Source organism: Dreissena polymorpha, chromosome 13 (genome assembly GCF_020536995.1).
Source record: "Dreissena polymorpha isolate Duluth1 chromosome 13, UMN_Dpol_1.0, whole genome shotgun sequence".
Taxonomy (NCBI): Eukaryota; Metazoa; Mollusca; class Bivalvia; order Myida; family Dreissenidae; genus Dreissena; species Dreissena polymorpha.
In genome coordinates this window covers 18,344,009-18,369,727 of record NC_068367.1, presented here as the reverse complement: position 1 = coordinate 18,369,727, position 25,719 = coordinate 18,344,009, and the positions used below count along the sequence as shown (strand labels likewise).

The 25,719-nt window shown below is 35.1% G+C and overlaps 2 protein-coding genes across 4 annotated transcripts in view; one reads left to right on the top strand and one right to left on the bottom strand.

Annotated features, from left to right (window-relative positions):
- Positions 1 to 25,719, bottom strand: part of LOC127856501 (uncharacterized) — a 405,251-nt gene that overhangs the window by 60,312 nt on the left and 319,220 nt on the right. The gene's annotated exons all lie outside the window — the stretch shown is intronic.
- LOC127856496 (uncharacterized) overlaps positions 1 to 25,719 on the top strand; it is a 365,893-nt gene that overhangs the window by 99,750 nt on the left and 240,424 nt on the right. For both annotated transcript variants that reach the window (XM_052392751.1, XM_052392753.1), the window contains exon 2: positions 976 to 1,075. In XM_052392751.1, coding sequence (XP_052248711.1) covers positions 986 to 1,075 — 90 coding nt within the window. In that variant the 5' untranslated portion in view covers positions 976 to 985. The remainder of the gene's footprint in view (positions 1 to 975; positions 1,076 to 25,719) is intronic.

Below are 25,719 nucleotides of genomic sequence, written 5' to 3'. Positions count from 1 at the left end.
TTGTTTACATAATATTTGGTCGCTTCTGCAAACCTTTGTAACTTGATACAGATTTTATATAGACCTATTGTTGACTTTTGCTGACGACACGAAACCGAAACATTTGGTATTTTCCGATAATAAGTCGACGCGTCTCGTATTGTGACTATAATAACCCACATAAAAACTATACGATCACATACAAATATAAATTTGGAATTCTTAACTCAACGCATTCTGAATCTTAATAATATATCAACCACTATTGTAAAGATAATTTGAAATACAGTATATTGGCTTTGAAAGGATATTTAATCGAAAAGTTGTAAGTTTAATAATATGTTATTAATATTCATCGCATTATTAAATGGAGTGGACTTACTGCATCCAAAGGGCTGAACAAATCGCGGTTAAATTCGAAAAACTACAAACAATGAACTGATTATACAAATCATTTTTATGAAGGTAAGATTATATGTGCTATTGTTATTATTTATTGTTTCTTTAAATATATTCACGTAAGGATCTATCAATAACAGTTTTTATTGATAGATTTTTGAAATGTCACGGACGAAATATTTATGTCGATGTAAGGAAACACAAACATAAAGAATGCCCTGCTCTCTAATTTCGGCATTAGGCGACTGATGAAAACAAATCTTAACAATTGATATCCACATTCGAAGGACTACAAAATGTATAAGTCTTAAAACAAAAACATTTTATTTCGACTTTTCACTGAACAATCCGAGCTATACAACTCACCTTAATATCGGCGTCAGTGTCCGCGTAACTCCCTTGATAAAGTAACCGAGCAAAACATCCATATTACTGTTTCTGCTAACATAGAGGTCCGAGCCATGAATTTGCTCAACATTTGCAGCGGAACAATTTGAAATAAAAACATGCTTTGTGCATTATTTCTTCTCATGTAATGTTTGTGGTGCTTCATGATTGAACCAAACAATATTGAAAAGGCGTGCCTGCTATATTCAGGTTGGAGACAATGGAAGACAATTATGATACAAACACGAGGACGGTACATTGTCTGCCGGGTATGCCGGCATTGCCTCGTGAAACAGGAACAAGGAACAAGGTTCGTGTTTTGAGATGGATTAATGCTTGCATGATTTCCTTTTTTAGCACGAGAGACGATTGATTTCCCCTTTATAAAGATTTCAATAACCATGCACTTTTTCCGCAGCAGATCACGGACAAACCCAAATATAAGTTGCGAAGACAATATTCACGTGCTTGTTTGTGTTGTAACGAATTTATGCCACATGAGTTATTATTTTATAGCTTCAGGGGCTCAATAGAACACTATTTGCAGAACAAAATTTATATTTATAATAAACAAATGTCCACGTTTGGAAAATATGTTCTTGACTTTCGTCTTGAAAATGGTTTCTATGTACGCATAAATTGATACGTAATCATTTGGAATCGTTATGTTTTATTGACCCTATTGAAAAGAGTATACTGTATGGGCGGATAATGCATAATATTATTTGTTATGATTTATTTACAGTGGTTACAATACTTCGTTAAGTATAAAGTGTACTGATATGTTTCTTCAAGGTCCGTGTTCCAAGTTCGAAAATCAATCTTTGTGCTAGAAGAGCTAGTATTAATTCGGATTTGACGAGGCGGTCGAAAAACAGTCGGGATCGACGTCTTGCTTCATACTTGCAGGTGACACACTATGATTTGTTTTTCACTAAGGAAATAAACTATATCTCACCTCCTACAAAAATGACCTTATCCGATTGGCTTAGAGCGGTCATGTGCCCATTGTGTATTTTCCATACACCCCGAGTAATTTCTATACACCCCGAGTAAATTCCATACTTCTATCAACGTAAAAAATGGCCTCTGTTCGATAAACTGCTAGATAAGTATTGTTATTAATATATAATATATTCTATATAATGTATACTATATACTATATAGTATATAATATATACTATATAGTATATAATATATATCATTTTATGTAGAATATAATATATATATATAGATATATATATATAGATATATATATATATATATATATATATATATATATATATATATATATATATATATATATATATATGATATATGATATATTATACATGATACATGATATATCATATATTATATATTATACATGAGATATGATATATGATAGATCATAAATCAGATATTAGATACTAAATGTTATATATATATTATATTTTATATTATAGAGATATAGAGAGAGAAGAATTTATGATGTATTAAATTATGAGATATCAGATAGAGATACGATTTATTAGATATCATATAGAGCAGATATATTATAGGATAGAGGAAATATTAAAGGAGAGAGGAAATTATATAGGAAAGGAGAGAGGAAATTATAGATTATCTTATATTTTTCTTCTATCTTATATTGATATTAGATCTATTTATATTATAGATTCTATTATTATATATATTTATCTTTATTATATATTATAGTTTCTATTATATAACATATTATCTATGGTATTATTTATATATGTATTATCTATTATATGACATATTATATGATATAATATATATTATATTATATATTATATTATATAATATAGTAGATATCATTTCATATTATATTTTATATTATATATTATATTATATAGTTTATATTTTATTATATAGTATATTATAAATATATTACAATATATATTATATATTATATTTAATACATTATATATATAACATATTATATTATATATTATATTATATATTATATACTTTAAAGGTAGTCGGTGAGATATAATCGTTACACTGTTAGTATCTGATGGTGTATGGGATATACATACTTTATACAAATATACATGCTTCGCTCGAGTATGGTATGACATTACTGAGGGTGTATATCCCATACACCATCAGTTACTAACAATGGAACTTATAATACATATCCAATTTAAAGCTTATCGGTGCGTGGACAACATTTGTATTTGATAATTATAACGAGGGTTTTCCTTATACTAATTAGGACTAGAGTCGTAATAGTAATATCAACGAAGACTTTACTCGGCAGTTTTTTTTTGTATTTAGAAACTCATTACACTAGGTGATGGTGAAGACAATTAGTATTTATTTAAAACCAATCAAATATCTATACACTCTTATAGGCATTAAAAGGTGTAATCATTAACTGTTTTGGCATCCAACCGACATACGAACTGAAATACCGTTCTTTTATTTGTGGAATATTACAACAAGTTTGAAATTGTCAAATTGTGAATTAAGGCCTTTAAAAATATTTTTTTATAACACTGATGGTGATTTAATAATCATAACAAACGCAGTGCTGAATTAAAACTTTTTTCATCCAGATTCCAGAGCACTTCCCTGCTTTGTCGATCCGGCTATCGGAAGTACTCGATGGTATTGGAGCCGGGAAATTCACCGTTATGGAGAGGAGAGAAACATACTTGCTGAGGGAGAGCATGGAGACGATAGCAGCGCAATTAAGGGGGTTTAAAACTGAGTGTTTTCATTTTGGGAGTCAATCAGAAGGTACCACCACTCCTGGTCTCAATTCTGATATCGATCTTTTAAAAAGTTATTACCATGAAAACATAATGACAGAATGGAGAGACTGGAAGGCTGGGATGGCTAACCTTCTGAAGCTTCATGACGACCACACTCCGCCGCAACAGTACTTGCTTCAGGTCATCAGGCGAGACACACCGGAGCCGGAGACACGACTGTGTGATGAAAGGTATGTGAGGAAAGATTCTGGGCAAGTACTGTTTAGCTCAGAACAATGGAAAAAGCAAACAGAGCAGATAAATAAAGATACTGGAAAGATAACCAAACAAGGACCTTCGGTGAGTCCTATACCCAACTGGGATATTGTACAAGCATTTCACGTTTGCCACCCTCTTCCTGAAATACAACACTGGATAGACAGATGTAGAGGTAGAGACTGGCCGCCTGCCCAATTACTTGAGGCTGCACAGGTAGCTCCGTCTTTCCTGGTACCAGCCGGTCATCCTGATAGTGATTACAACCGTGAAGAATGGCGACTGTCTCCGAACCTTATAGAACGAATGTTGATGTTTAGTTTTAGTATGACACAAATTAAATGTTATATTGTTTTAAAATTAATTAAACAATCCTTATTTAGCAAAATGGTGGGTGATTTTACCACAAGTTGTCATTGTAAAACTGTAATGTTTTACGTCATAGAGAGAACACACCCTTCTCTGTGGAAGGAACATAACCTTATGTTCTTACTTTTACTTTGTTTACAAGTCTTAAGAAAGTGGCTGCGACTAAGAAAATTGCCTCATTATATCATAGAAGGAGTGAACTTGTTCGATGGGAAAATGTCTTTTGCCCAGCAGAGGCGCCTTTTACAGTACGTGGAATACTTGATAAAAAACGACATGCACGATTTATTTTATATAGATATAGATAAGTTAGGATATCGGTTACAAGGGTGTGGTATACGGCACATTGGACAAGCTGGGCAAGTGCTAGGACGTGTATGCATACATAACACTATCAGTTTATCACTGACGTTTGATCGCTTGAGGATGTTTCTTATTCACTTAAGATATCCAACTTCTAAGGTAAAACATCCAAATACAATCTTCGAGCAAGATATAAACTGTAAATTACGCAATTGTTTGGAATATTACACGAATGCCAAATTGAAATCAGCTGCTTTAGAATATATTAACAACCTGTTCGCATTATACAATTCAATGCAATCATCTAAATATTTGCGACAACGTAACCATGCTTTCAGCAAAATTATAAGGCGTTTCAAATATTCTTTAAAAGCGGATGTAGCTTCAAGTCGCTTAAAGTTAGCGTCTGTGCTTTACTGTTTCGGGTATCTCCACGCTGCAGTTAAATTGTTGGGTGACGTGGAGAGGAGGTATCATAGCAAGGTAAAGGCTGTGTGTGGATGTAGAGATATAGAAGGACAAAGTGATCTCCAGGTGTTTGCTAACATTATATCAGATAATTGTGACAACGTATTATGTGAACGACCATTCGCATTCTGTGTCAAGTTTGTTAGAGAAGAAGCGTACTGTGCTCCATACATACTGTGGTTTGAAATGAAGCGCAACATGACTGAAGAAGAACTTTCGCAGAGAGATTTCTTTGAAAAACTATGGATGTACTACGCTGAGGTGGATGCTCGTCATTTCCTACACTATCTACAGTATCTCACGTATGGAGGACTAGGTGAACGCGACAAACAGCTACATGTGCTTGGAATTCTCGAGTCTTATGTATTTGATCCAAGAAATGATATCAACATGCATCATCCTGAGACAGCGCTCAATTTGCTTGGTCACTGCTATGAAATGGAAGGCGACTATGAAGGGGCATTACATTACTACGCGGAGTCGTTGAGTTTGTACCGAACGAACAATGCTGCTAACTGGCATGTACAGCGTGTGCATCGTCTGATAAGTACTTGAAAATTAAAATGACAACTTTTAAAAGTACAAAATACCTTATTATACAAGAATTTATTGAGATACACGCGGTGTTGTCAGCTAATTCTCTAATTTTAATTTTTTAATTGTATGTGCTATAAACATCACATTTTCTAAGAACATATTAAATGCACAGATATTGTAAAATTTTAAATACCTCCACTTCATTCAATTATAGTTGCAGTAGTATGAAAAACGAGCGTTACGCGATATTGCTGTAGATACTTCTAATTAAGTGTAGATTTACTTTATGTAGCTAGTTTAAGAAAATATTTACCAATATATTATGTGTTTTCATGTCAAGAAATAAATCATATCTGGGACTCTGTTCATTAGCTTAATATTTTCGGTCTTAATAAACAAAATAACTTGTCAAAAACACGATTAACATCAAACAGCAAAAGACGATACATTTTGAATATAAAAAATAATGTCCGACATGCATATAAACACATGACGTAAATGTTCTGCGCGTGACAGCTTTATCCCGGAAGTGCAGAAATTAAGCTCATTTTACTAATCGTGTGTTTGATTTCGATAATTGTATAAATTAAATGATGAAATAAAACATAAACTGATCGCATGTATCATTTACATATGTACATTATTTAGTATTTATATAATAAACGTGAGGATCAGACGGCAAAAGCAGCCTCAACCATAAACCCTAAAATAGTATACTTGTTTGTTATGTTGTAGGTTGTATAGAGAAAAACAAAATATAGTTAAACAATGTAAGTTTTTATAATTTTATAATAATCAAAATCACAAAATCTTTCTCTCAGCAACATCAACCTTTCACTGTATGTTACTTTGTATTCAAAATTGAGAAAGCATATAAGAAATGTCAACACATGTGTTAGCCGTAATTTCCTAGAAGCATTAACAAAACTACCCTGATGCTAAAACGATGAACTCAGTGTTATATTTGTCCGCATGTGACGCTTCTCAACTAAACTGTGTATTATCACGCGGTGTAAGGCGGGAAGAACTTTTTTTCATTTTTCGCAAACTCGTTCACACTTACACCTAGCATTTGCAAACAAATTCCTTAATGTCGAACATGGCGCTACATCGTACAATATGTATATCATTTGTTCCGTTTCGCTGAATAGCTTTACTACTCATTCAAATGTCGAAGTCGGCGTCTGCGTTGATGTCTGCTTAATGATGGTAAGGTAAACGGGCACACTCTTTGAAGTGCAATTTAGCAGAACGATGGCTTTTTTTGAACTTGGATATTGGTAAAGGTAACCGTTCAATATCTCTATATTTCCGATTTTAACGCAGTTATTCAAATTGGAACATCCTTAATGTGTTCAGGGTAATTGCGTGAAGGTCAATGCCCATAACTCTGATTTGCAATTAAGCAGAATTAAGCCCCCTTTTTACTGATAATTTAGGTGTCATGTAGACCTATAATGGGCTGATAGGTAATGCTTTCAGGTCAGTTGGGTCAAGGTCACTGTTGCTAACAATATATCAAATTACGTTCACTGACGGTAGTTACGAGGAGACATTGTTCTGATATGTGTGATGGTAGGTTATATGCTGATCAAGCGAGGAATTGGATTTGGTGCCAGTGGTACGAAGATGATTATTACTAAGATACTAAGAATAGAAAACGTGTTTTCGCTAAAAACCTATAGTTTGAATGGGATAATGTTTCTGTAATCCTTTGTGTCGGAAGTTTACCTTCAACCGTTTGTTATTATAGACTTTAATATTCCTTTGTTTGTTACAGTCTGTGTTGTGTGACTGCATTTAGGGCAAGTGAGATCAATGCCACTGTTCTTATAAATAGAAAAATGCCCACTCAATAACGAGTTCATATTGAAAAATTGTGCCGTATTGTTTTAAGTATTTTACATGCAGACCTAGGTTATGATTGCATTTGAAGCCAGTTGATTAAAGGTCACGGTTACTTAAGATAGAAAATAGTTTTTACTTTAGCCTGGAGGGATGTGTCGTGCTGTAATTTTCAACTTTCAATATGGCTTTGTTATAGCATGTATTATATTAATTCACTGACAGTAAGCGTGCAGTAAGCGTGCAATATACAATCAAAGCGACACAATAGTAGAGCGCGCTGTTTTAAGGCAGCTATTGTTAACATGCTAATCCATCGAATTTCTATTTAAATAAACGAGTATATGTAATTGTTATGCTTTTATAAGCATTCGAAATCGAAAGTTGAAACTACCTAACAAAGAAAAAGTAAAAGTTGTGTAATACTGGACATGTATACTTACAATGTTTCGAGGGTTTTAAGTGAACGTAATTAAATAGTTATCATTTGTATATAATGATGGAATTTGTAGATGAGCATTAGTTTTGAGATACACGAAGTACAAGTAACACATGTATTCAAAACGATACGATAAATTCCAAACTTTTTCTTCTTAAACTCATGACTTATTTTTTGAGTAATGAACTGAAATGTTTGTACTATAGTTAATATATCATGACATATGTTGATAATTGTTCCCCAAATTGCCTAGTACAGTTCGTTCTGCAAAAACAATGTACTAATTCAAAGGTAAATGCAACTCGTATCTCTATCCAGTGCACTTCATCTATGTTTATACTGGTTATTGTTGTTGTTTTTATTGTGTTATACCACTAACAATTTCATCTGCTGATATACAGTTTTTGTACTAAAATCACTTCAACACGCTTCCTAGTTTGGAATGACTGTCGATTGTTAATTTTCTTAGTTAATTTCCTCTATTTGAAATTGATTTATATGATTAAAAATGAAATAAAAATATGTTTATTATTGACTTCAAAATGTGATTTATTAAAGTGTATGTGTGTTCATTTCATTTTATATACTCTATATTACAAAATGTTTGTTTTTTATTTGTAGCAATATTGTTATTGCTATTGTGTTTTTTTTTGTCAATGCCAAGTTATAAATAAGGTGTGTTATTATTATTATTTTATTATTATAATTATTACTATTATTATTGTTATTATTATTATTATTATTATTATTATTATTATTATTATTATTATTATTATTATTATTATTATTATTATTATCATTATTATTATTATAATTATTATTATTATTGTTATATTATTATTATTATTTTGTATAGTTATCATGTGCAAGCATGGCTTCAAATAAAATTTATAGAAGTCAGCCTAGTCTGAAAACTCACTTTTTATTTCTTCCGCGGGCTATGTATTACCGCATGCACTTTTTGCTAAATATTCGCGAGTTAAGAGAATAGCATATAAGAAACACGAAATACTGTCACACGGAATAAGTCAGTACCAACCAAAAAATACAAATAATAAAGGTTCTCAATCAATTCAGCGCATTTTAGTTTATCAAACTAAATGGACAAAGTCAATTAACATGCCCGAACATAATTAGCGAATTATCAAATACATGTATAATCAAAGGGACACAACTACTACAAATCCAAACACGCATGACTTCTGCTTCTACTGCAGCTACTACTACTACTATAACAACTTAAACTACTGCTACTGTTGGTGGTGCTGCAACTGCTAGTACACTGCTACTGCTACTATTACTACTCCTGATTCTTCTACTACTTGAACTACTACTTCCACTACCACCAGTCCCACTACCACTACCACTACTACCAGTCTCACTAACACTACCGCTACTTCTTCTTCGACTACTTCTACTATTACTACTACTACTACTACTACTACTACTACTACTACTACTACTACTACTACTACTACTACTACTACTACTACTACTACTACTGATAATAATAATAATAATAATAATAATAATAATAATAATAATAATAATACTAATATTACTAATAATAATAATGCTACTGCTGGTGCTACTGCCGCTACTGCTGCTACTGCTGCTGCTTCTGCTGCTGCTACTGCGTCTAATGCAGCTAATACTACTACTACAACAACTACTACTACTGCTACTGCTGGTGGTGCTGGTACTGCTAGACAGATGACACCAGAGTCATATCTCTGACTTATGCAATGTTTACGATTTAAAAATATAGCACTAGTTACTTCCAATTGTGATGTAATACGATCATAGCTCCAACGCACCGACAATATTGGATCCGCCCCTAGCCATTTGAGGAAAACTGGTCCGCTCTCTACCTACCATGTTTTTAACAAACCAAACAAAGGTGGTGATGTTGTTGATGGTGTTGGTGATTATGGCGTTGATTATGACGATGGTATTACTGCTGTACATGTGATGATGCAAATCAGAAAAAAGCACAACAAAAACAAATCTTCTATAATAAAAAAACAACAACAACAACGCATACACTGTATTTATTATTTTTTAAATAAAACAACCGATAATTATAAATTGAAATATATTTAAAAAAATAAAAGTCGAGATTTATGCTGGTACTGCTATTACACTGCTACTGCTACTATTACTACTCCTGATTCTGTTACTACTACAACTACCACGGCCACCAGTCTCACTACCACTACCACTACTACCAGTCTCACTACCACTACCGCTACTACTACTACTACTACTACTAGTAGTACTACTACTACTACTACTACTACTACTACTACTACTACTACTACTACTACTTCTACTACTACTACTTCTACTACTAAAACTACTACAACTACTACTACTGCTACTACTACTATTGCTACTACTACTACTACTACTGCAGCTACTTCTGCTACTACAGTTACTGCTGCTACTCCTTCTACTGCTGCTACTGCTGTTACTCCTGCTACTGCTGCTACTACTGCTACTACTGCTGTTGCTGCTACTGCTGCTGCTGCTACTGCTGCTGCTGCTACTGCTGCTGCTGCTTCTGCTGCTGCTGCTACTGATGCTGCTGCTTCTGCTTCTACTGCAGCTACTACTACTTCTACTACAACTACAACTACTAATACTGTTACTGCTGCTACTGCTACTACTGCTGTTACTGCTGCTACTGCTGCTGCTGCAATTGCTGCTACTGCTGCTGCTGCTACTGTTGCTGCTGCTGCTGTTATTGCTGCTACTAGATGCTGATATTTTTACTTAAACTGAAAAAGTTACTATAACAACTTGCGTGATGATGAAAAACTTACTCCGACACCGGTCGACATACGACACTTACGCGATATTTGCTCGATATATCGCGCGAGTGTCGTATTGAGCGAATACGTCGAGAGAATGTCGTGCGTCGAGAGAATGTCGTGTGTCGACCTAGTAATTTTTAAGTCGACCGGCGACATTTTCGCGATATATCATATTAAATGCGCGTCGTATCGTGCGTCGAGAGAATCTCGAGAGAATGTCGAGTGTCGCGCTCGACGGTCGACACACGACATTCAAGCGAAATTCAAGCGACATTCTCTCGACGCTTGATACGACGCGCGACAATTCAGTCGACAGTCAAGATTTTCTGCGATATTTTTTTTCCTAAAACCCAGCGCGATTTGCGACACTAAAATATTGATTGTCGCATGATTGTCGCGCGTCGTATTGAGCGTCGAGAGAATGTCGCTTGATTGTCGTGTGTCGACCTCGAAGGTCGACACGCGACACTCAAACTGGCACTTTCCGGATTCCGTACAAATGTGCACGTGCAATATTATCACGAGTGAGATTTAATGAGCTCAGTAAAGGGTAGGACCCGAATGGAGCACCATAAGACCGTTTAATAATGTATGAGTCGCGTTCTGAGAAAACTGGGCTTAATGTATATGCGTACAGTGTCGTCCCAGATTAGCCTGTGCAGTCCGCACAGGCTAATCAGGGACGACACTTCGCTTTTATGGGATTTTTAGTTTCAATGAAGTCCCTCCTTACCGAAAATCAAGTTTATGCGGAAAGTGTCGTCCCTGATTAGCCTGTGCGGACTGCACAGGCTAATCTGGGATAACACTTTACGCACACGCATTAAGCCCAGTTTTCTCAGAACAAGGCTCATATAAGTAAAATAATCTTTTTTCATCGAACGGTTTACCCATGAATAAATACATCATCCATATCAACGAGTCCAAGATAAATTTATTGTTTGTCATCCCTTGCTCGAACGTTTTTTTGGCAGAACATCTTAATTACTCAATGTTATCGACAGACCTTCAAAACGCTCTACATCGCGCATGAGATTAATATAAGTAGTATAATCTATATACAAATAAATTCGCACTCACAAAATAATACGCCAAACTGTTTTTCGAATATAATGCCATTTACTTATAATATTTAGTCGGTATAGAATTATATTATTTAGATTATATACTTCGATCCAAATATAAATGGATATAACACTCATAAGGTAACATACTCAAGTTGTAATAGAGGTAATAATTAAAAGTATAGCATTCAGCCATATTATGCATGCCAATGTTTAATAAAATATTAGCTTTATTTTTATGCTATTTTAGTGCATGTACCATACGTATGTGAAAACAATAAAGCAACAATATAACAATATTTTATAAAATTGTTTTTCTATCCTCACATTGCCATTTATAAGTACATGTTAACCTAAGTGTTGTGAAACGTCGCATAATTCTCACATTGCCATTTATAAGTACATGTAAACCTAAGTGTTGTGAAACGTCGCATAATCCTCACATAGCCATTTATAAGGATATATATATATACCAAAAGGCATCCACATGTCTTTTCGAGCAACCGCAGGATCGCACGGACAGACAGATGGACATGGCGGACTGAGGCCTAACTTACAATCTCCTCCGTTGAAATCAGTAAGGGACTAATAAAGATGTCAATTGTTGTGCTGTGTATCTATTGAGTGGAACATATTCTCATGTTTTATTTGTGTATCTCAGTCGTTATTCATTGTAAGTACCATTAAAGCATGTAATGCATTATCGTATCGTAGTGTTTTTGTTCATTGCACTACTTCGGATTTGATTATTTAATTTACTATATACTAGTAAATACGCATTCGCTATAGAAACCAATAAAACATCAGAAACTCTGTTACGAGAGAAATTATTGTACCTAACCACTACTCTTACTCTTACTACACTATAGAACACGAACCATAAGCAAAACAAAGCATAGTTGTTGTTCTGTTCTAGCATGTAATGTAACCGTCTTGCAAGGGATTGTAAGAATTAACTGAATAATAAAGTGTAAAGCGGCATTGATTGACAAATACCGGTTAATCGAAGGTATGTCTCCTTTTTTTTCTAGTTATTTACCCTTTATCTGCTTGTTAATTATTGTCAATATATTAACACCTAACGTAGTCATATTTTAATTAAATATTGTCAATATATTAACACCTAACGTAGTCATATTTTAATTAAATATTGTCAATATATTAACACCTAACGTAGTCATATTTTAATTAAATATTGTCAATTTATTAACACCTAACGTAGTCATATTTTAATTAAATATTGTCAATATACAGAACAGAACAGAATAGTTTATTTGACTTAAGCATTTACAGCTCATCGTCGTTAACATTCATATTCAATAACAGCATGCGTTATAATTACATACAAAATATACATCATTCGAAGGAAGATCGATTAAAAAAAGAATGACATACAACATGTTTCAGTGAAAATGTCACATGGAAGAGGTTAATACTGGGTGGCCACATACTGTAAAAACGTTGTTTAATGCTTGCAACACGTATAACATTCTTATACGCTTAGTGGCTTTATGAAAGATATATAATATATAGTAAGTTTCCAGTTTTTTGTTGTTGGAAAAATCGGCAAAACGCAATTGACCATTGACAAACAAGTAAACACAGTATAGTCAAAGTGCATCTATGAATTACAAATACAATCAAGTAAATAAAATATACTACAATGAAACATGTTCACATATATAAGACATTTTCTCGCATTTCAAAGCCTTTAAAACAAAACATGGCTAATTTTCTTAACACATTTTTATTTGAACTATTAAGTAATTCGATAAACTTAAACATATTTGGGCGACATCTGTAATACTTTGGAATTAATATTTTCGTAACATCGGCATAGTAAGGACATGTAAGAACAAAGTGATATTCATCCTCAATATCATTAAGGTTGCATAAAACACATTTACGTTGATCTCTAACAATGTTCTGGTGTCTACCCGTTTCAATAAATAATTTGTGAGATGACAAACGTAATTTAGCTATAATGTTCCTATGTTTTTTATTTTCAACAATATCAATATAAGCCGATCTTTCGAATACTGGTATAACACCTAACGTAGTCATATTTTAATTAAATATTGTCAATATATTAGCACCTAACGTAGTCATATTTTAATTAAATATTGTCAATATATTAACACCTAACGTAGTCATATTTAAGGGGAAACTTCATACAGCTTAGAACGATTATAAATTCGTACAAGCTAAAAAAACTGAGAAGGTACGTACGAAAACTCAAATGGTCGGCCACACAAAGCGATTCCTTAAACACTTGAAAATGATAAGCAATGAAATGCCCATTAATTCGAGCTTATATCTGCTTATGAAGTAACAACCTCATACTCTGATAGTTGTAAAGATAGGCCGACGCAAAAAGCTAAGCAGAAAAACTACCAAAAAAGACGCCATTTTTAAAATATGGAAACAGGAGTATGTTAATTATACAATGGCATTGTTGTGCACGATTGTCTCTATGATGTGTCGGTACTAATAGTTCAATTTTACATGGGTTTAAGACTCGCGTGATCAATTTAAATAGTGCCTAGACAGATGACACCAGAGTCATATCTCTGACTTATGCAATGTTTACGATTTTAAAATATAGCATTAGTTACTTCAAATTGTGATGTAATAAGATCATAGCTCCAACGCACCGACAATAATAGATCCACCCCTAGCCATTTGGTCCGCTCTCCACCTGCCATGTTTTTTACAAACCGGACAAAGGTGGTGGTGATGATGGTAGTGGTGATTATGGCGTTGATTATGACGATGGTATTACTGCTGTACATGTGATGATGCAAATCAGAAAAAAGAACAACAAAAACAAATCTTCTATAATATAAGAAAAAAAACGCATACACTGTATTTATTATTTTTTAAATAAAACAACCGATATTTATAAATTAAAATATATCTAAAAAAGTCGAGATTTATGCGAAAAAGACGAGTAAAACACTGGCAATAATAATCAAGTACAAAGAATAAAAATTCAAACACATGAATATGATTGATAAAAAATCAAACAATATTGTCAAGGATTAATACATGGCATTCGTCAGCACAATACTGTTATTGTACAAACTTCTGTTTTAAAAAAGAACATCAATTAATTTCTATAATTGCGAATATCCAAATCGAAATTTTGGATTCAAATATTCTGTTTATTTTCTAATGTTGGAATATTCGTTCCCAACTAAACATAACTTCTCTGCTTTACGCGTTAAGTCGTTATAGAATGTATGTATTTGATTATCAAAAATTTGAAATCATGTGCGTGTATGTTATTATGTAATGCCCATGAATACCTCTGAAACCTGAAATAAGACTTTAGTCCCGCGTTTCCTTTCAATTAAAATTTCTGGGCCTTATCAACACGCCTTATCCGGTCAAAAAATAATGTTTTAGCTGCCGAAATGTTCATATATATCCAATATCACATTAAAACAAAACACTAAATTTGCCAAGGTAATTGTTTTCTCTAAAAGGGAGGCTACCAATCCAGCTGCATATCGGCTTTACTCCAGACGTATTTGCCTCCCCTCTTGAAGAACATTTTCTCGTCGAAGCCGCTGAAATTGAGCGCATTCTCCACGCCTACGTCCAGAACCGATCTCGAGGGTTCTTTTGCACCCTTCGTGCAGTCCATAAACCGCATCTGTGGACAAAAATGAGGGGCGCTCTGAGAAAACGAATTTTAATTTTTGTGCTAACAGTATCATCCCAGATAAGACTGTGCAGTCCGCACACGCTTAAAATTGACGACACTTTCCGCTATTATGGTATATTTCATCTAAAGGAAGTATCTTTGTTGCGAAAATCCGGTTTAGGCGGACAGTGGCGTCCCCGCGGACTGCACAGGATAATCTGGGACAAAACATTACGCACATGCCTTAAGCCCATTTTTCGAAGAGCGAGGCTCACATGCATTTATGTTAGCTATCTGTAAAATACTATGACCAAACCAGTGTCTCATAAATATACATTTCATGATGTCATTTTGATTACGAAGACGTGCATAAGGGTTGTCGGCCTACACACGTCGGTATTTATATAAACTGCATTATCAGACATATTCTACATATACTACCAAATAATTGATTACTTTAGTAAAACAATGTAACAGGCGATACTGCTCAGTCGTTTGCGGAGCTTAGTCTTGTAAAGAACCAAACAACTTGAGCAACATTATCTCTCTGCTGTGTACCAATACGTAAATTTATATGGGTCAGGATGAATTTGATAAACTTACATATTCGTCAAGGATCAGGTACGAATTCTGCATCTGAAACAAAAACAAATAAACATGTAAGCAAAAGCCGAACAGAGTAAGAACTAATGTGAAGCAGTAACGTAAAGTAGTACAAGCTCAACGTTATAAAATATCGTGGCCATCACTGTGAATACGGGCTCTGTAAGCTCGAATCCCAGTCCGCCCACATTAATTGGCCACTCGCCTGGTGTCAATCAAACTCAGGTAATAATCAATCAGATTTCGTTTATTGCCGCCACATGGTCCGACAAACAAAGACTGTCGGAGTAATGGAATAAGCGTTTTTATGAAAGCACAACTTAGTGGGCGGAGCGATCGCGTATTTGGCGACTGGTCAGTTGTACCGGGATTTGTATTGAACAAATTATACAGTCTCTATCCCACCCCCCCTCTTCCACTGATTTTAGGCAGGCAGTTGTGAGAAACTGTTGTTTTTTTGTACTGGTTAACCACTTAATCCAGGTAATGTGTTCATGAAAAGCGTGGTTCCGGTTCACAGACCGCGTTAGGGCGAATATAACAATCCAAACCAACCAAACATAACGCGCGCACCTTTTCGTTAGATTCTGGCACCAGGCATTAGACATCCTTGTGTCTTCGGAAAAATTCGTCAAACTCAGCATTGGTGATGACAAAGGATTCTGCCCGTCTTAGTGCATCCGGACCGGTGTTTTCACCGTCTATCAGGAGGCACTGAAATACCTGGGGTATACGAAAACGACATAATTAGTCTTTATTGTATCACTTGATCACATTTATTGCTAAGTTTCAGCACCAAGTAAAGTTAAGATTCAGCAATAAGTTGAGTCAATGATGACAGTTAGATAAATGTTTTTTTGCTAGCTACGCAGGTGTAAACAGGAAACAGTAGCATTAACAAAAATGCTAAATTATGTGAATGTTTTATGCTAAGCAGAAACCGTATTCCTTATTTCAGAAACATTACTCGTGATATATGATAATCAAAGCGAGGTCATGTTTAAAAATCTACATGCATGACATTTCATAAAGTAAGTTTATTTTTTCTCTAACTTTTGCGTGGAAACTTGCGTTCTTTATCTATTTTAATGATGGTTACCTTGACCTTGACTACACCCACCTTAACAACCCAATCCCAAGCGAGGTCTTTATAAGTTATCATTAAATTACAGATTAAATTTAATGGAAATACCTAGGTATTAATCAAGTCTAATATTAAGCGGAAAACGTATGCCTATTTTCAGATAGATTACCTTTATACCCATTTACATTTTATATAATCGGAAGCAATGTATTGAGATAGGTTATGTGTAAACATCATCGCAAGTTATCTCACATACGCTACGCTTCTTGGTGTACTGATATTCTGATAAAAGAAACAATGGAGTGGCCTTGGACGAAGTCTTGACACATAAATAAATTTTCATAAAAATACCCCACTTCGTTATCGAGGTTTTAAGCAGAATGCCAACTCGACCCACATGTCACCCGTTGCATGTTCTGTGCAAACCTACTGTAGCGTAATGCGATGGAATTATACCGCACACAACTCGACGCTTTCAAAGCCCAAACATTTTTCTAATCAACAAGATACACGCGAGACCAAATTGGGCCGCTTGACAAAAAGACATTGCGAATTATGTATCCCCGGCAGTCTGGCGTTTACCATCTCTCTTAATACAAAACGTACCTATCTAAATATACATAAAAGCAACAAATGAAAGTATGTCATAATGTCAAAAACATAGTAAAATGCGTTAATTTAACAGGAAATTTTCAAATAATTAAACATAAGATGTAATAAATAAATGCCACTACGTTACGCTACCTTCCACCTGCACGGATTCAGGTGCATTATTTCCTCCACCATGTTCTCATCCTTGTTGTGCGTGTTCACAACTGTGTTCAGTTGGAATGCCACCTGCACCAACATTCTAATAATAACAAACGCAAAGATTGGAGATTTTGAATGCATATTATCAATGCATGATCTTTAAACCAGCGCATAATGTCGTAATTACTCTACGTTTTCGGACACTTAATTATTTTCTTCTTCGTGTCCGAAAATTTAGATACGAAAAATATCCAAAATTACAGGTCTCCAAAAATTGAGAGACACAAATTAAGACGGCCGAAACTAATATTGAAATAAAAACAATTAATCAATCTACAATTATTTTATTTTGATTTATTCTTCTTTCTCTGCTCAACAAAATCAATACAACTTCACATTATCTGAAATTATATAGAACAAAAGGTAAGAACATAACAGATTATGCTTCCTTCATAGAACGGATCAGTTTGAAATGCTGTTGAATGAATCAATTGTTGTCTACCGGTAGCATGGTGTTTTACCCAATTACGCGAATGTAATAAACCGTTGACCTCAGGCATGCATCTGCCGGGTTTAATGACCTTAATGCGGTTATAAAAAAACAAACATGATCGAAGTGTCACAAGATAAGCGAAAATAGGGCCGTAGTCTGTAGAATAGCGCTGTAAATCTAATGTCCGAAAATTAAGAGACATTAATTATGGACGACACCCGTATGTCCGAAAATTGAGAGTCACGAAAAATAATTATGTTTGCTAAAAAAGAGGGTGTCCGAAAATTAAGAGTGTCCGAAAAAATAGAGTAATTACCTGTAATCATGCAGATCGGAGTCTTGTCAATAGCCGAAAGGCTTATCAGCAAATATATGATCGTAAAACCTGGTCACAACCATCGTACAAATTGAACGATAATCAACATCTAGTTGCTTATCATAAATACATGACCTACAAAACACTGTTTGACCATCGTACATAGAGAGCTTATAAATCCAGCGATTAAATTATAAATTATTATCGAAAAACTATTATCATCGGTGCATTACTTTATTATCGGCGCACAGTCTTCGCACAGATCAGAGCCTTATCCATAATTTATTGATAATCATCCGTGGACCTTATACTCGGTGCACAGTCTCCGCATGCTAATCGATACATTATTGTTTATCATCAGTGTATTACCTTATAATCAGCGCACAGTCTTCGCACGGATCGAAGGCTAATCAGATGACTTTTCTGTCCTTGCTGTCGACCGATCTTCTCATTTGTATCGGCATCAAAGCTGTCGCACGAGACAGCCAAAATGTCCAAAAACTCACCTGAAGATATATTTTACAGGAATTTGATACGAGCCTCGCTCTAGGAAAACGGGGCTGAATGCATGTGCGTAAAGTGTCGTCCCAGACTAAACTGGACTTGCGCTAAGAAGAGAGTTCCTTTAAACGAAGATATCACAAAGGCGGAAAGTTTCGTCCCTGATTAGCCTGTGTGGACTACATTTACCCTATGTGGACTACATTTACCCTGTGTGGACTACATTTACCCTGTGTGGACTACATTTACCCTGTGTGGACTACATTTACTCTGTGTGGACTACATTTACCCTGTGTGGACTACATTTACCCTGTGTGGACTACATTTAACCACGTTTTCATTGAGCAAGGCTCATATTACGGACAACTTTTAGAAGCGTTTAAACAGACCGTTCAATCTAAAAAAGTGTCACTTATCTGTCCCCCCCCCACACTTTCTAAAGTATCATTCTTTTATTTTACTTTTACGACATATTTTTGCGAACATGACTAAGATATAGCTCACATAATGGTGACGCACTCATATTACTCTAACGGCAAATTTGTGTGTGGCAAAAAAAGAAAAACAAGTTTCCACTAACATCGACACAATTTTGGGGTTGGTATCGGTCGGCTGAACTTGTTTTCTTCGTTTACATTCTTAATAATTAATTCCCAGTTTAATAAGAATATGCATTGCCTTGCAGAAATCATCGTTATTTATCATTATTTTGTATGTTAATAGTCTTAAGTGAATTAGCTTCAGTTAATTTCAAGTTAATTTAGTTTATATGATCGCATGAAGCAAACATGATCGCAAAATTAAAAGTAATTAACCCGGTAGGGAATTTCGCAAAAATGACCGAAGACTCAACCTGCAACACAACAGTCAAATTACGGGTCGGCGCGTGAAAAGTAGGGTCGGTCGGGTAAGCGGAAACAAAGAACTTGTTAACGCATTAAGGCTAGCATTGCGATAAGGCCTACTATCGGAATGGTAAGAATTACTATTTTTTGGCCTTGGGTTGTTTACAAATCCTATATGGATACAACTACATGATAAACCGTTATTGTTTACAAGTTATAAAAGCATGTCAAGACGGCGTGCTTCGAGTTATTTGAAAAAGTACGTTAAATAGGTCATTACTTTAAGTGTACACAAGTTTCCATGACCGGTAAACGATCTACCGTCAAGGCCATTGTGGTTACATATTAAACATTATAGCTCCGCTATAATGGTTGTAAGAAGCGATATTATTAAACCGCTCTTATAATAAAATTTCCAAAACTTTTTAGGATAAACCTTAATCTGTACTTTTTATCGTTCACATGGTTAAGAATATTGTGTTTGTATATGAACAATATAATTCAAGTGCAATTTGTACTGCATATTCCATGATCGCTAAATATTCCATTTTTATTTAAAAAAAACACAGATTTTTTTTATAAATAAGTGATCTAGTGTGTTATGAGATGTTATGATTTCAAATGGCGTATTTTTACCGCACTTAATTGATTCGTTTACGGTTAAGAGCATGAAACAATTATATACATGATTATGGGGACGATCGCAAAGTGTTAAATACTATAGTATTTCGAACAAATACAATTTCGAACGAATATTCCTCATTTACATAAAAATAGCTATGACATCATTTTAGAAGCATACGCGTCAACGTTACAAAATGCCCAGTATGCCTTTTGGTTCTCTGAAAACGACAAGAAATAAAGAAATAATCATTTTCAGAAAATGTTTTTGAACATCGTGACGAGCATAAACAATCAACCAAAATATCAAATTTACTTGTTTTCAAAAAATAATATGAATACATATTGTTCTTGGCCGAATGATTTCTGTTGATTTTTCAAGAGACACATTAATAATCAATGCTTTTCATTATGTGAAATAAGCGAAGCTGATACGTTGACGACCTCATTGAAACAACTAAGGACGAAATCTTGAATGAAACCAAATCGTGCGAATGAAACCAAAACATGCGATTTAACTTAAATATCTAGATATATCATGATTTGCAAACTGTTATAAATTTAATACAATCGTTGACTTTGCTACCCATGGCGATAACGTAAGTAATATTAAACATTGATGACGCTATTTTAAAACTGCTGATAAAATGTCGGTTACAGGTGGGCTAAACACACGCTATGTAGATATAATATTACTAAAACCAAAACTGAATATAGCAACGACGCTGACATTTGACTCGTATTTGATAACACGTATATATGTGACGAACTGCGAGTCACATTATCTTGACGCGATAACTAAAATTGATTTACGCAATCACATGTGCAAGTAAATAGTGTGTATTGCACATCTTCGCTTCATTGTGATGATATATTTGAAGTATGAAATCAAAAGCTAAAAATATGGAAGTAGTATTGGTAGTAAGCTCCATAAACAATTAACATTGTAGGCGGGGCAATAGGATAACTGGGCTTAATGCATGTGCGTACAGTGTCGTCCCAGATTCGCATGGGCAGTCCGCACAGGCTAATCAGCTACGACAATTTCTCGCTTGTATTGTATTTTTCGTGTACAATATGTCTCTTCTAAGCGAACTTCCAGTTTAGGCGAAAATTGGCGTCCCTGGTTAGCCTGTGCAGACTGCACAGGCTAATCTGGGACGACACTTTACGCACATGCATGAAGCCAGGTTTTCCCTAGAACGCGGCTCATGCGGGGGTATGATAGCACTCACCGTACTGCTCAAACCAGCGCTCCGAGACGAGACTTCCGTTACTGACGATGCTGACGCTCTCGACGCCCAGTGTCTGTTTGCAGAACTTAACCAGCTCCCCGAAGAACGCTCCCTTCTTCACTATGAACGGTTCGCCACCGGAAAAGTTGATTTTCTTCATGCCTTAAACGATGAAAACAAACAGGGCCTTGTTGCTTAAAACTTAAACGGATAGTTATTATTTTTATAAAGTTATTTATGTGATTTAAAATGTTACGACGTTGGTGTATGTCTTAATTATCTGTAAGCTATAATAGTTTGATAGTAACATTGCTCTTAAAATTAATTTTGTTTGGGTCTGAGTTAAAAGACAGTTTTGATTTTTCAGCAACCGGGTCCAGAATAACCTGATTAAGAAATTGAAACGTCGTTTATATGCCTATATACTTATATATATGAGCCTCGCTCTACGAAAAGGGTGTTTAAAAATGCATGTGCGTAAAGTGTCGTCCCAGATTAGCCTGTTCAATCCGCAAAGGCTAATCAGGGACGACACTTTATCGCTTTCATTGTATTTTTCGTTTAAAGGTCGACCCTTCCAGTTTACGCGGAAAGTGTCGTCCCTGATTAGCCTGTGCATTTTGCACTGCACAGGCTATTCTGGGACGACACTTTACGCACATGCATTAACCCCCTTTTCACAGAGCGAGGCTTATGTATTTTTTGATGATTCATAAAATCCGGTTGAATGGTGAGATGTAAACATACGAGATTTTCGAAGTTTAAATCTCAACAAACAAACACGCATCGAGGTAACGTTCAAAATTTCTCACATCAAAAAGTAACAAGGAACTAAAACATCATACAGACATAATGAATGTACTCTGCAAATATGAGTCTGATCGATTTTAATCAATTCAATAATTTATTTCCTTTGTATTATAAGACATTTTAGATTCTCCAAATAAACATCAGTATCTAGAAGATTATATTTTCTTAACTCAACAAAAGACAGCTCTATTGTCTTAAACAAGCCATTTTCGACGACGAATCGCGTGAAACAACTACTTCAGAAGAGCTTCATTCTAGGAAAGCTGGGCTCAACTTTAAGTGTCATTCAAAATTAGCCTGTGCAGTCCGTGCAGGCTAATCAGGGACGAAACTTTCCGTTTAAAGTGGATTTTCGTTTAGAAGAGTTTTTCTTCAAACGGACAATTCAGAAGACGCTGAAAGAGTCGTCCCTGATTAGCCTGTGTGGACTGCAAAGTCAGCACAGACTAATCTGGAATGACTCAACGGACATGCGTTAAGCCCAGTTTTCGCAGAACGCCGCTCATATCAAAGTATATTGATCAACCACTTACCCGCATTTTTCAAGAGTTTTAGCCCTCTCTTCGCATCGTCAAGCGGTAACACAAACGATGTTTTCGCAGTGTGAAAACAAAATCCGCACTTGTAGTTGCATTTCCGCGTGAAATGATAATTCACGCTTAGTGGGACAACTTATTTGGCGTTTTTATCCGACGGCATGACAGTCGGCATTCTCGCCGGCGGTTTTCTCGTCGGCAGTTTTCCAGCCGGCAGTTCGCCATTTTGCAATTTTATTTCACCGCAGCACGTGTTTTCCGTGGCACACAGATTATTATTAGGTTCTTTCAGTTTGTTATATAGCCGAACGCGATTAATCGCAAGCAAGAACGCAAAAAGCGCCGCACAGAGTAGGAAAGCGGTAGTTGCAAATAACTCCATAATAATAGTAAATATTAAATAAATGTATATGTTACGCTAGATTATAAGGCGATTCTGAAAAGTGATATTGCGTACATTACCCTTGTTGAATATATTATACGCCAGGCTGAAATCGTGCGCGTTTAACGCGTTTAATGTAACCTTCAGGTTTTCAGAAAACGTATCGAAATTTACCGGCGAACATTCCGGTCTACTTTCGTTTCCCTATATCGAAATATAAACGAATTGAGTTACAATCTATTCATAGCACGTGCTATAAGCGCCTTCGATTGGCAAATGTGGCCTGTTTTTACAGTGCCAATGCGCCAATAACCAAAGCTTCCTTTGCTGGAAACATGACGTATCTTTAAGGAAGCACGGACCAATAGCGCACTGTTTCCAATTTATTATCGAGTTGAGTGCAGATGGCTTCCCAAATATCTGAGCGAAAGGTATAGCCAATGGAAAAAACAGAATATGAAACTATGAGAGAGGTCGGGTATTCCCGAACATGCGGGTATTAGCGAACATTTATTTAAACCTGAAAGTTTACACGTAAATCAGGGACGACGATATCCGCCTAAACTAGATTTTTGCTAACAAGAGACTTTCTGTAAACGAAAAGTATCATAAAAGCGGAAAGTGTCATCCCTGATAAGCCTGTGCGAACTACACATGCTAATCAGAGACGACACTTAAACACATGCATTAAACCCCATTTTCACAGAGCAGGACCCATATATATTCTCGCACACACAAAATCATTTATACTAAATGGCATAAATAACCGACAAAAACAACAATTGAACATATCAAACAAACTACCAATCATTTTCACCTTTAATCAAACGCAATAGTTAAGAAACGAACCGACAATCGATTCAATAAAAAGCCAACACATTTAACAATATAAACAATTACATACATTGGAATCAGTTTCTAAAACGATAATGGTTTTCAATTAATTTCCTTTAATCTTGCATTATCAAAACCAATACAAACAAACGAACCGACAACAAATGAAACATATCAAACAAGTACTTATCTTAAACACCTTTACTCAATTATAATACAAAAGCAAAAGATAATTTTGAACAAACGGACCGCTAACTAATTTAACACCCGCTGTAAGTAATTAAGTTCTAAAGGAAAAGGTGCTATTACATATAGGACCGAATAGGCCTGGTCAATTTGGTGCCGAAAAAGCTTGGTGCCGAATAGACATGAATTTTCGGACTGGGCCGAAAGAGCTTGGTGCCAAAAAAGCCTGCTACCTGCATAGTGAAGGACATTATATGTCACCCTTATATCACCGTAAACACTTACATTTAACCGTTAATTATTATGAAATCTATGCAATCAACAGCATGGCTTAAGAGGTTGACATTATATCATGATAAGAAAGTTAATGATCATCACCTATCGTACATTTATTGATATATTTACGTACACAACGTGCACTTTTTACGCCGGATGGTGTGATCGCTTTGTACATGCACTTGCATTTTTACGGGTCTTGCAGATCTTTTACGCTACACCGACCCCATTCAAACCTGTGTTGCTATTTATAATGCGTCATGAAGGATAATTCGAACAATAATGTTTTGTTGAATTGGTTTGACGACGCGGTCACTGACTTATGAGTTATAATCGGGAATCGAATGAAAACGGTGCCGTTCTGGTTTCGCCACTGGACTAAAGGCAAGAAATCTTTACTTTTTTTGTCAACACTATACTATGTATCTCATGACAATTGAGTGGTTTTGCATTCTTAAAGTGGCTTTTGCATTTACGCAACATATTTGATTCAGCATTTCCTTGACGTGAATATCATTTTAGTGCATTATTAGCCTGGTGCGTTTTTTGCTAATTGTTGTGGTACTGAACATGATAGATTTTAATGGCGAGTCGCCTTAACAGAGCAGCAATCGGTTGGTTAAACAACGTTACCGTTTTCATCGTTCCTATAACCTAATCAGCTAATCGACCAACAACCGCACCTTTTGTAAGATAACGCCCGAAGATATCACTATATATGACGGTGGTATAACGTAATTATAGAGTTGTATTTCCCCAAGTATATTTAATGAAGAGTCAATACAAATAATCGTTTTATTTGTGTTTTTATGACATACAATTGGTATTGTTGTAACAGTGGCTATTAACGGGATGTTTATGGCGACCTTTTATTGCCATTATTCTGCAATTTATATCATTTTTTTCCCTGTTTAACACAATACTAGTATTTCATCTGTAAACAAGGCTGCACTCATTCTTAACAAACAGGGCACTGTTGATAAATAATAGAATGAAGACGCTTTGTCAAAACCA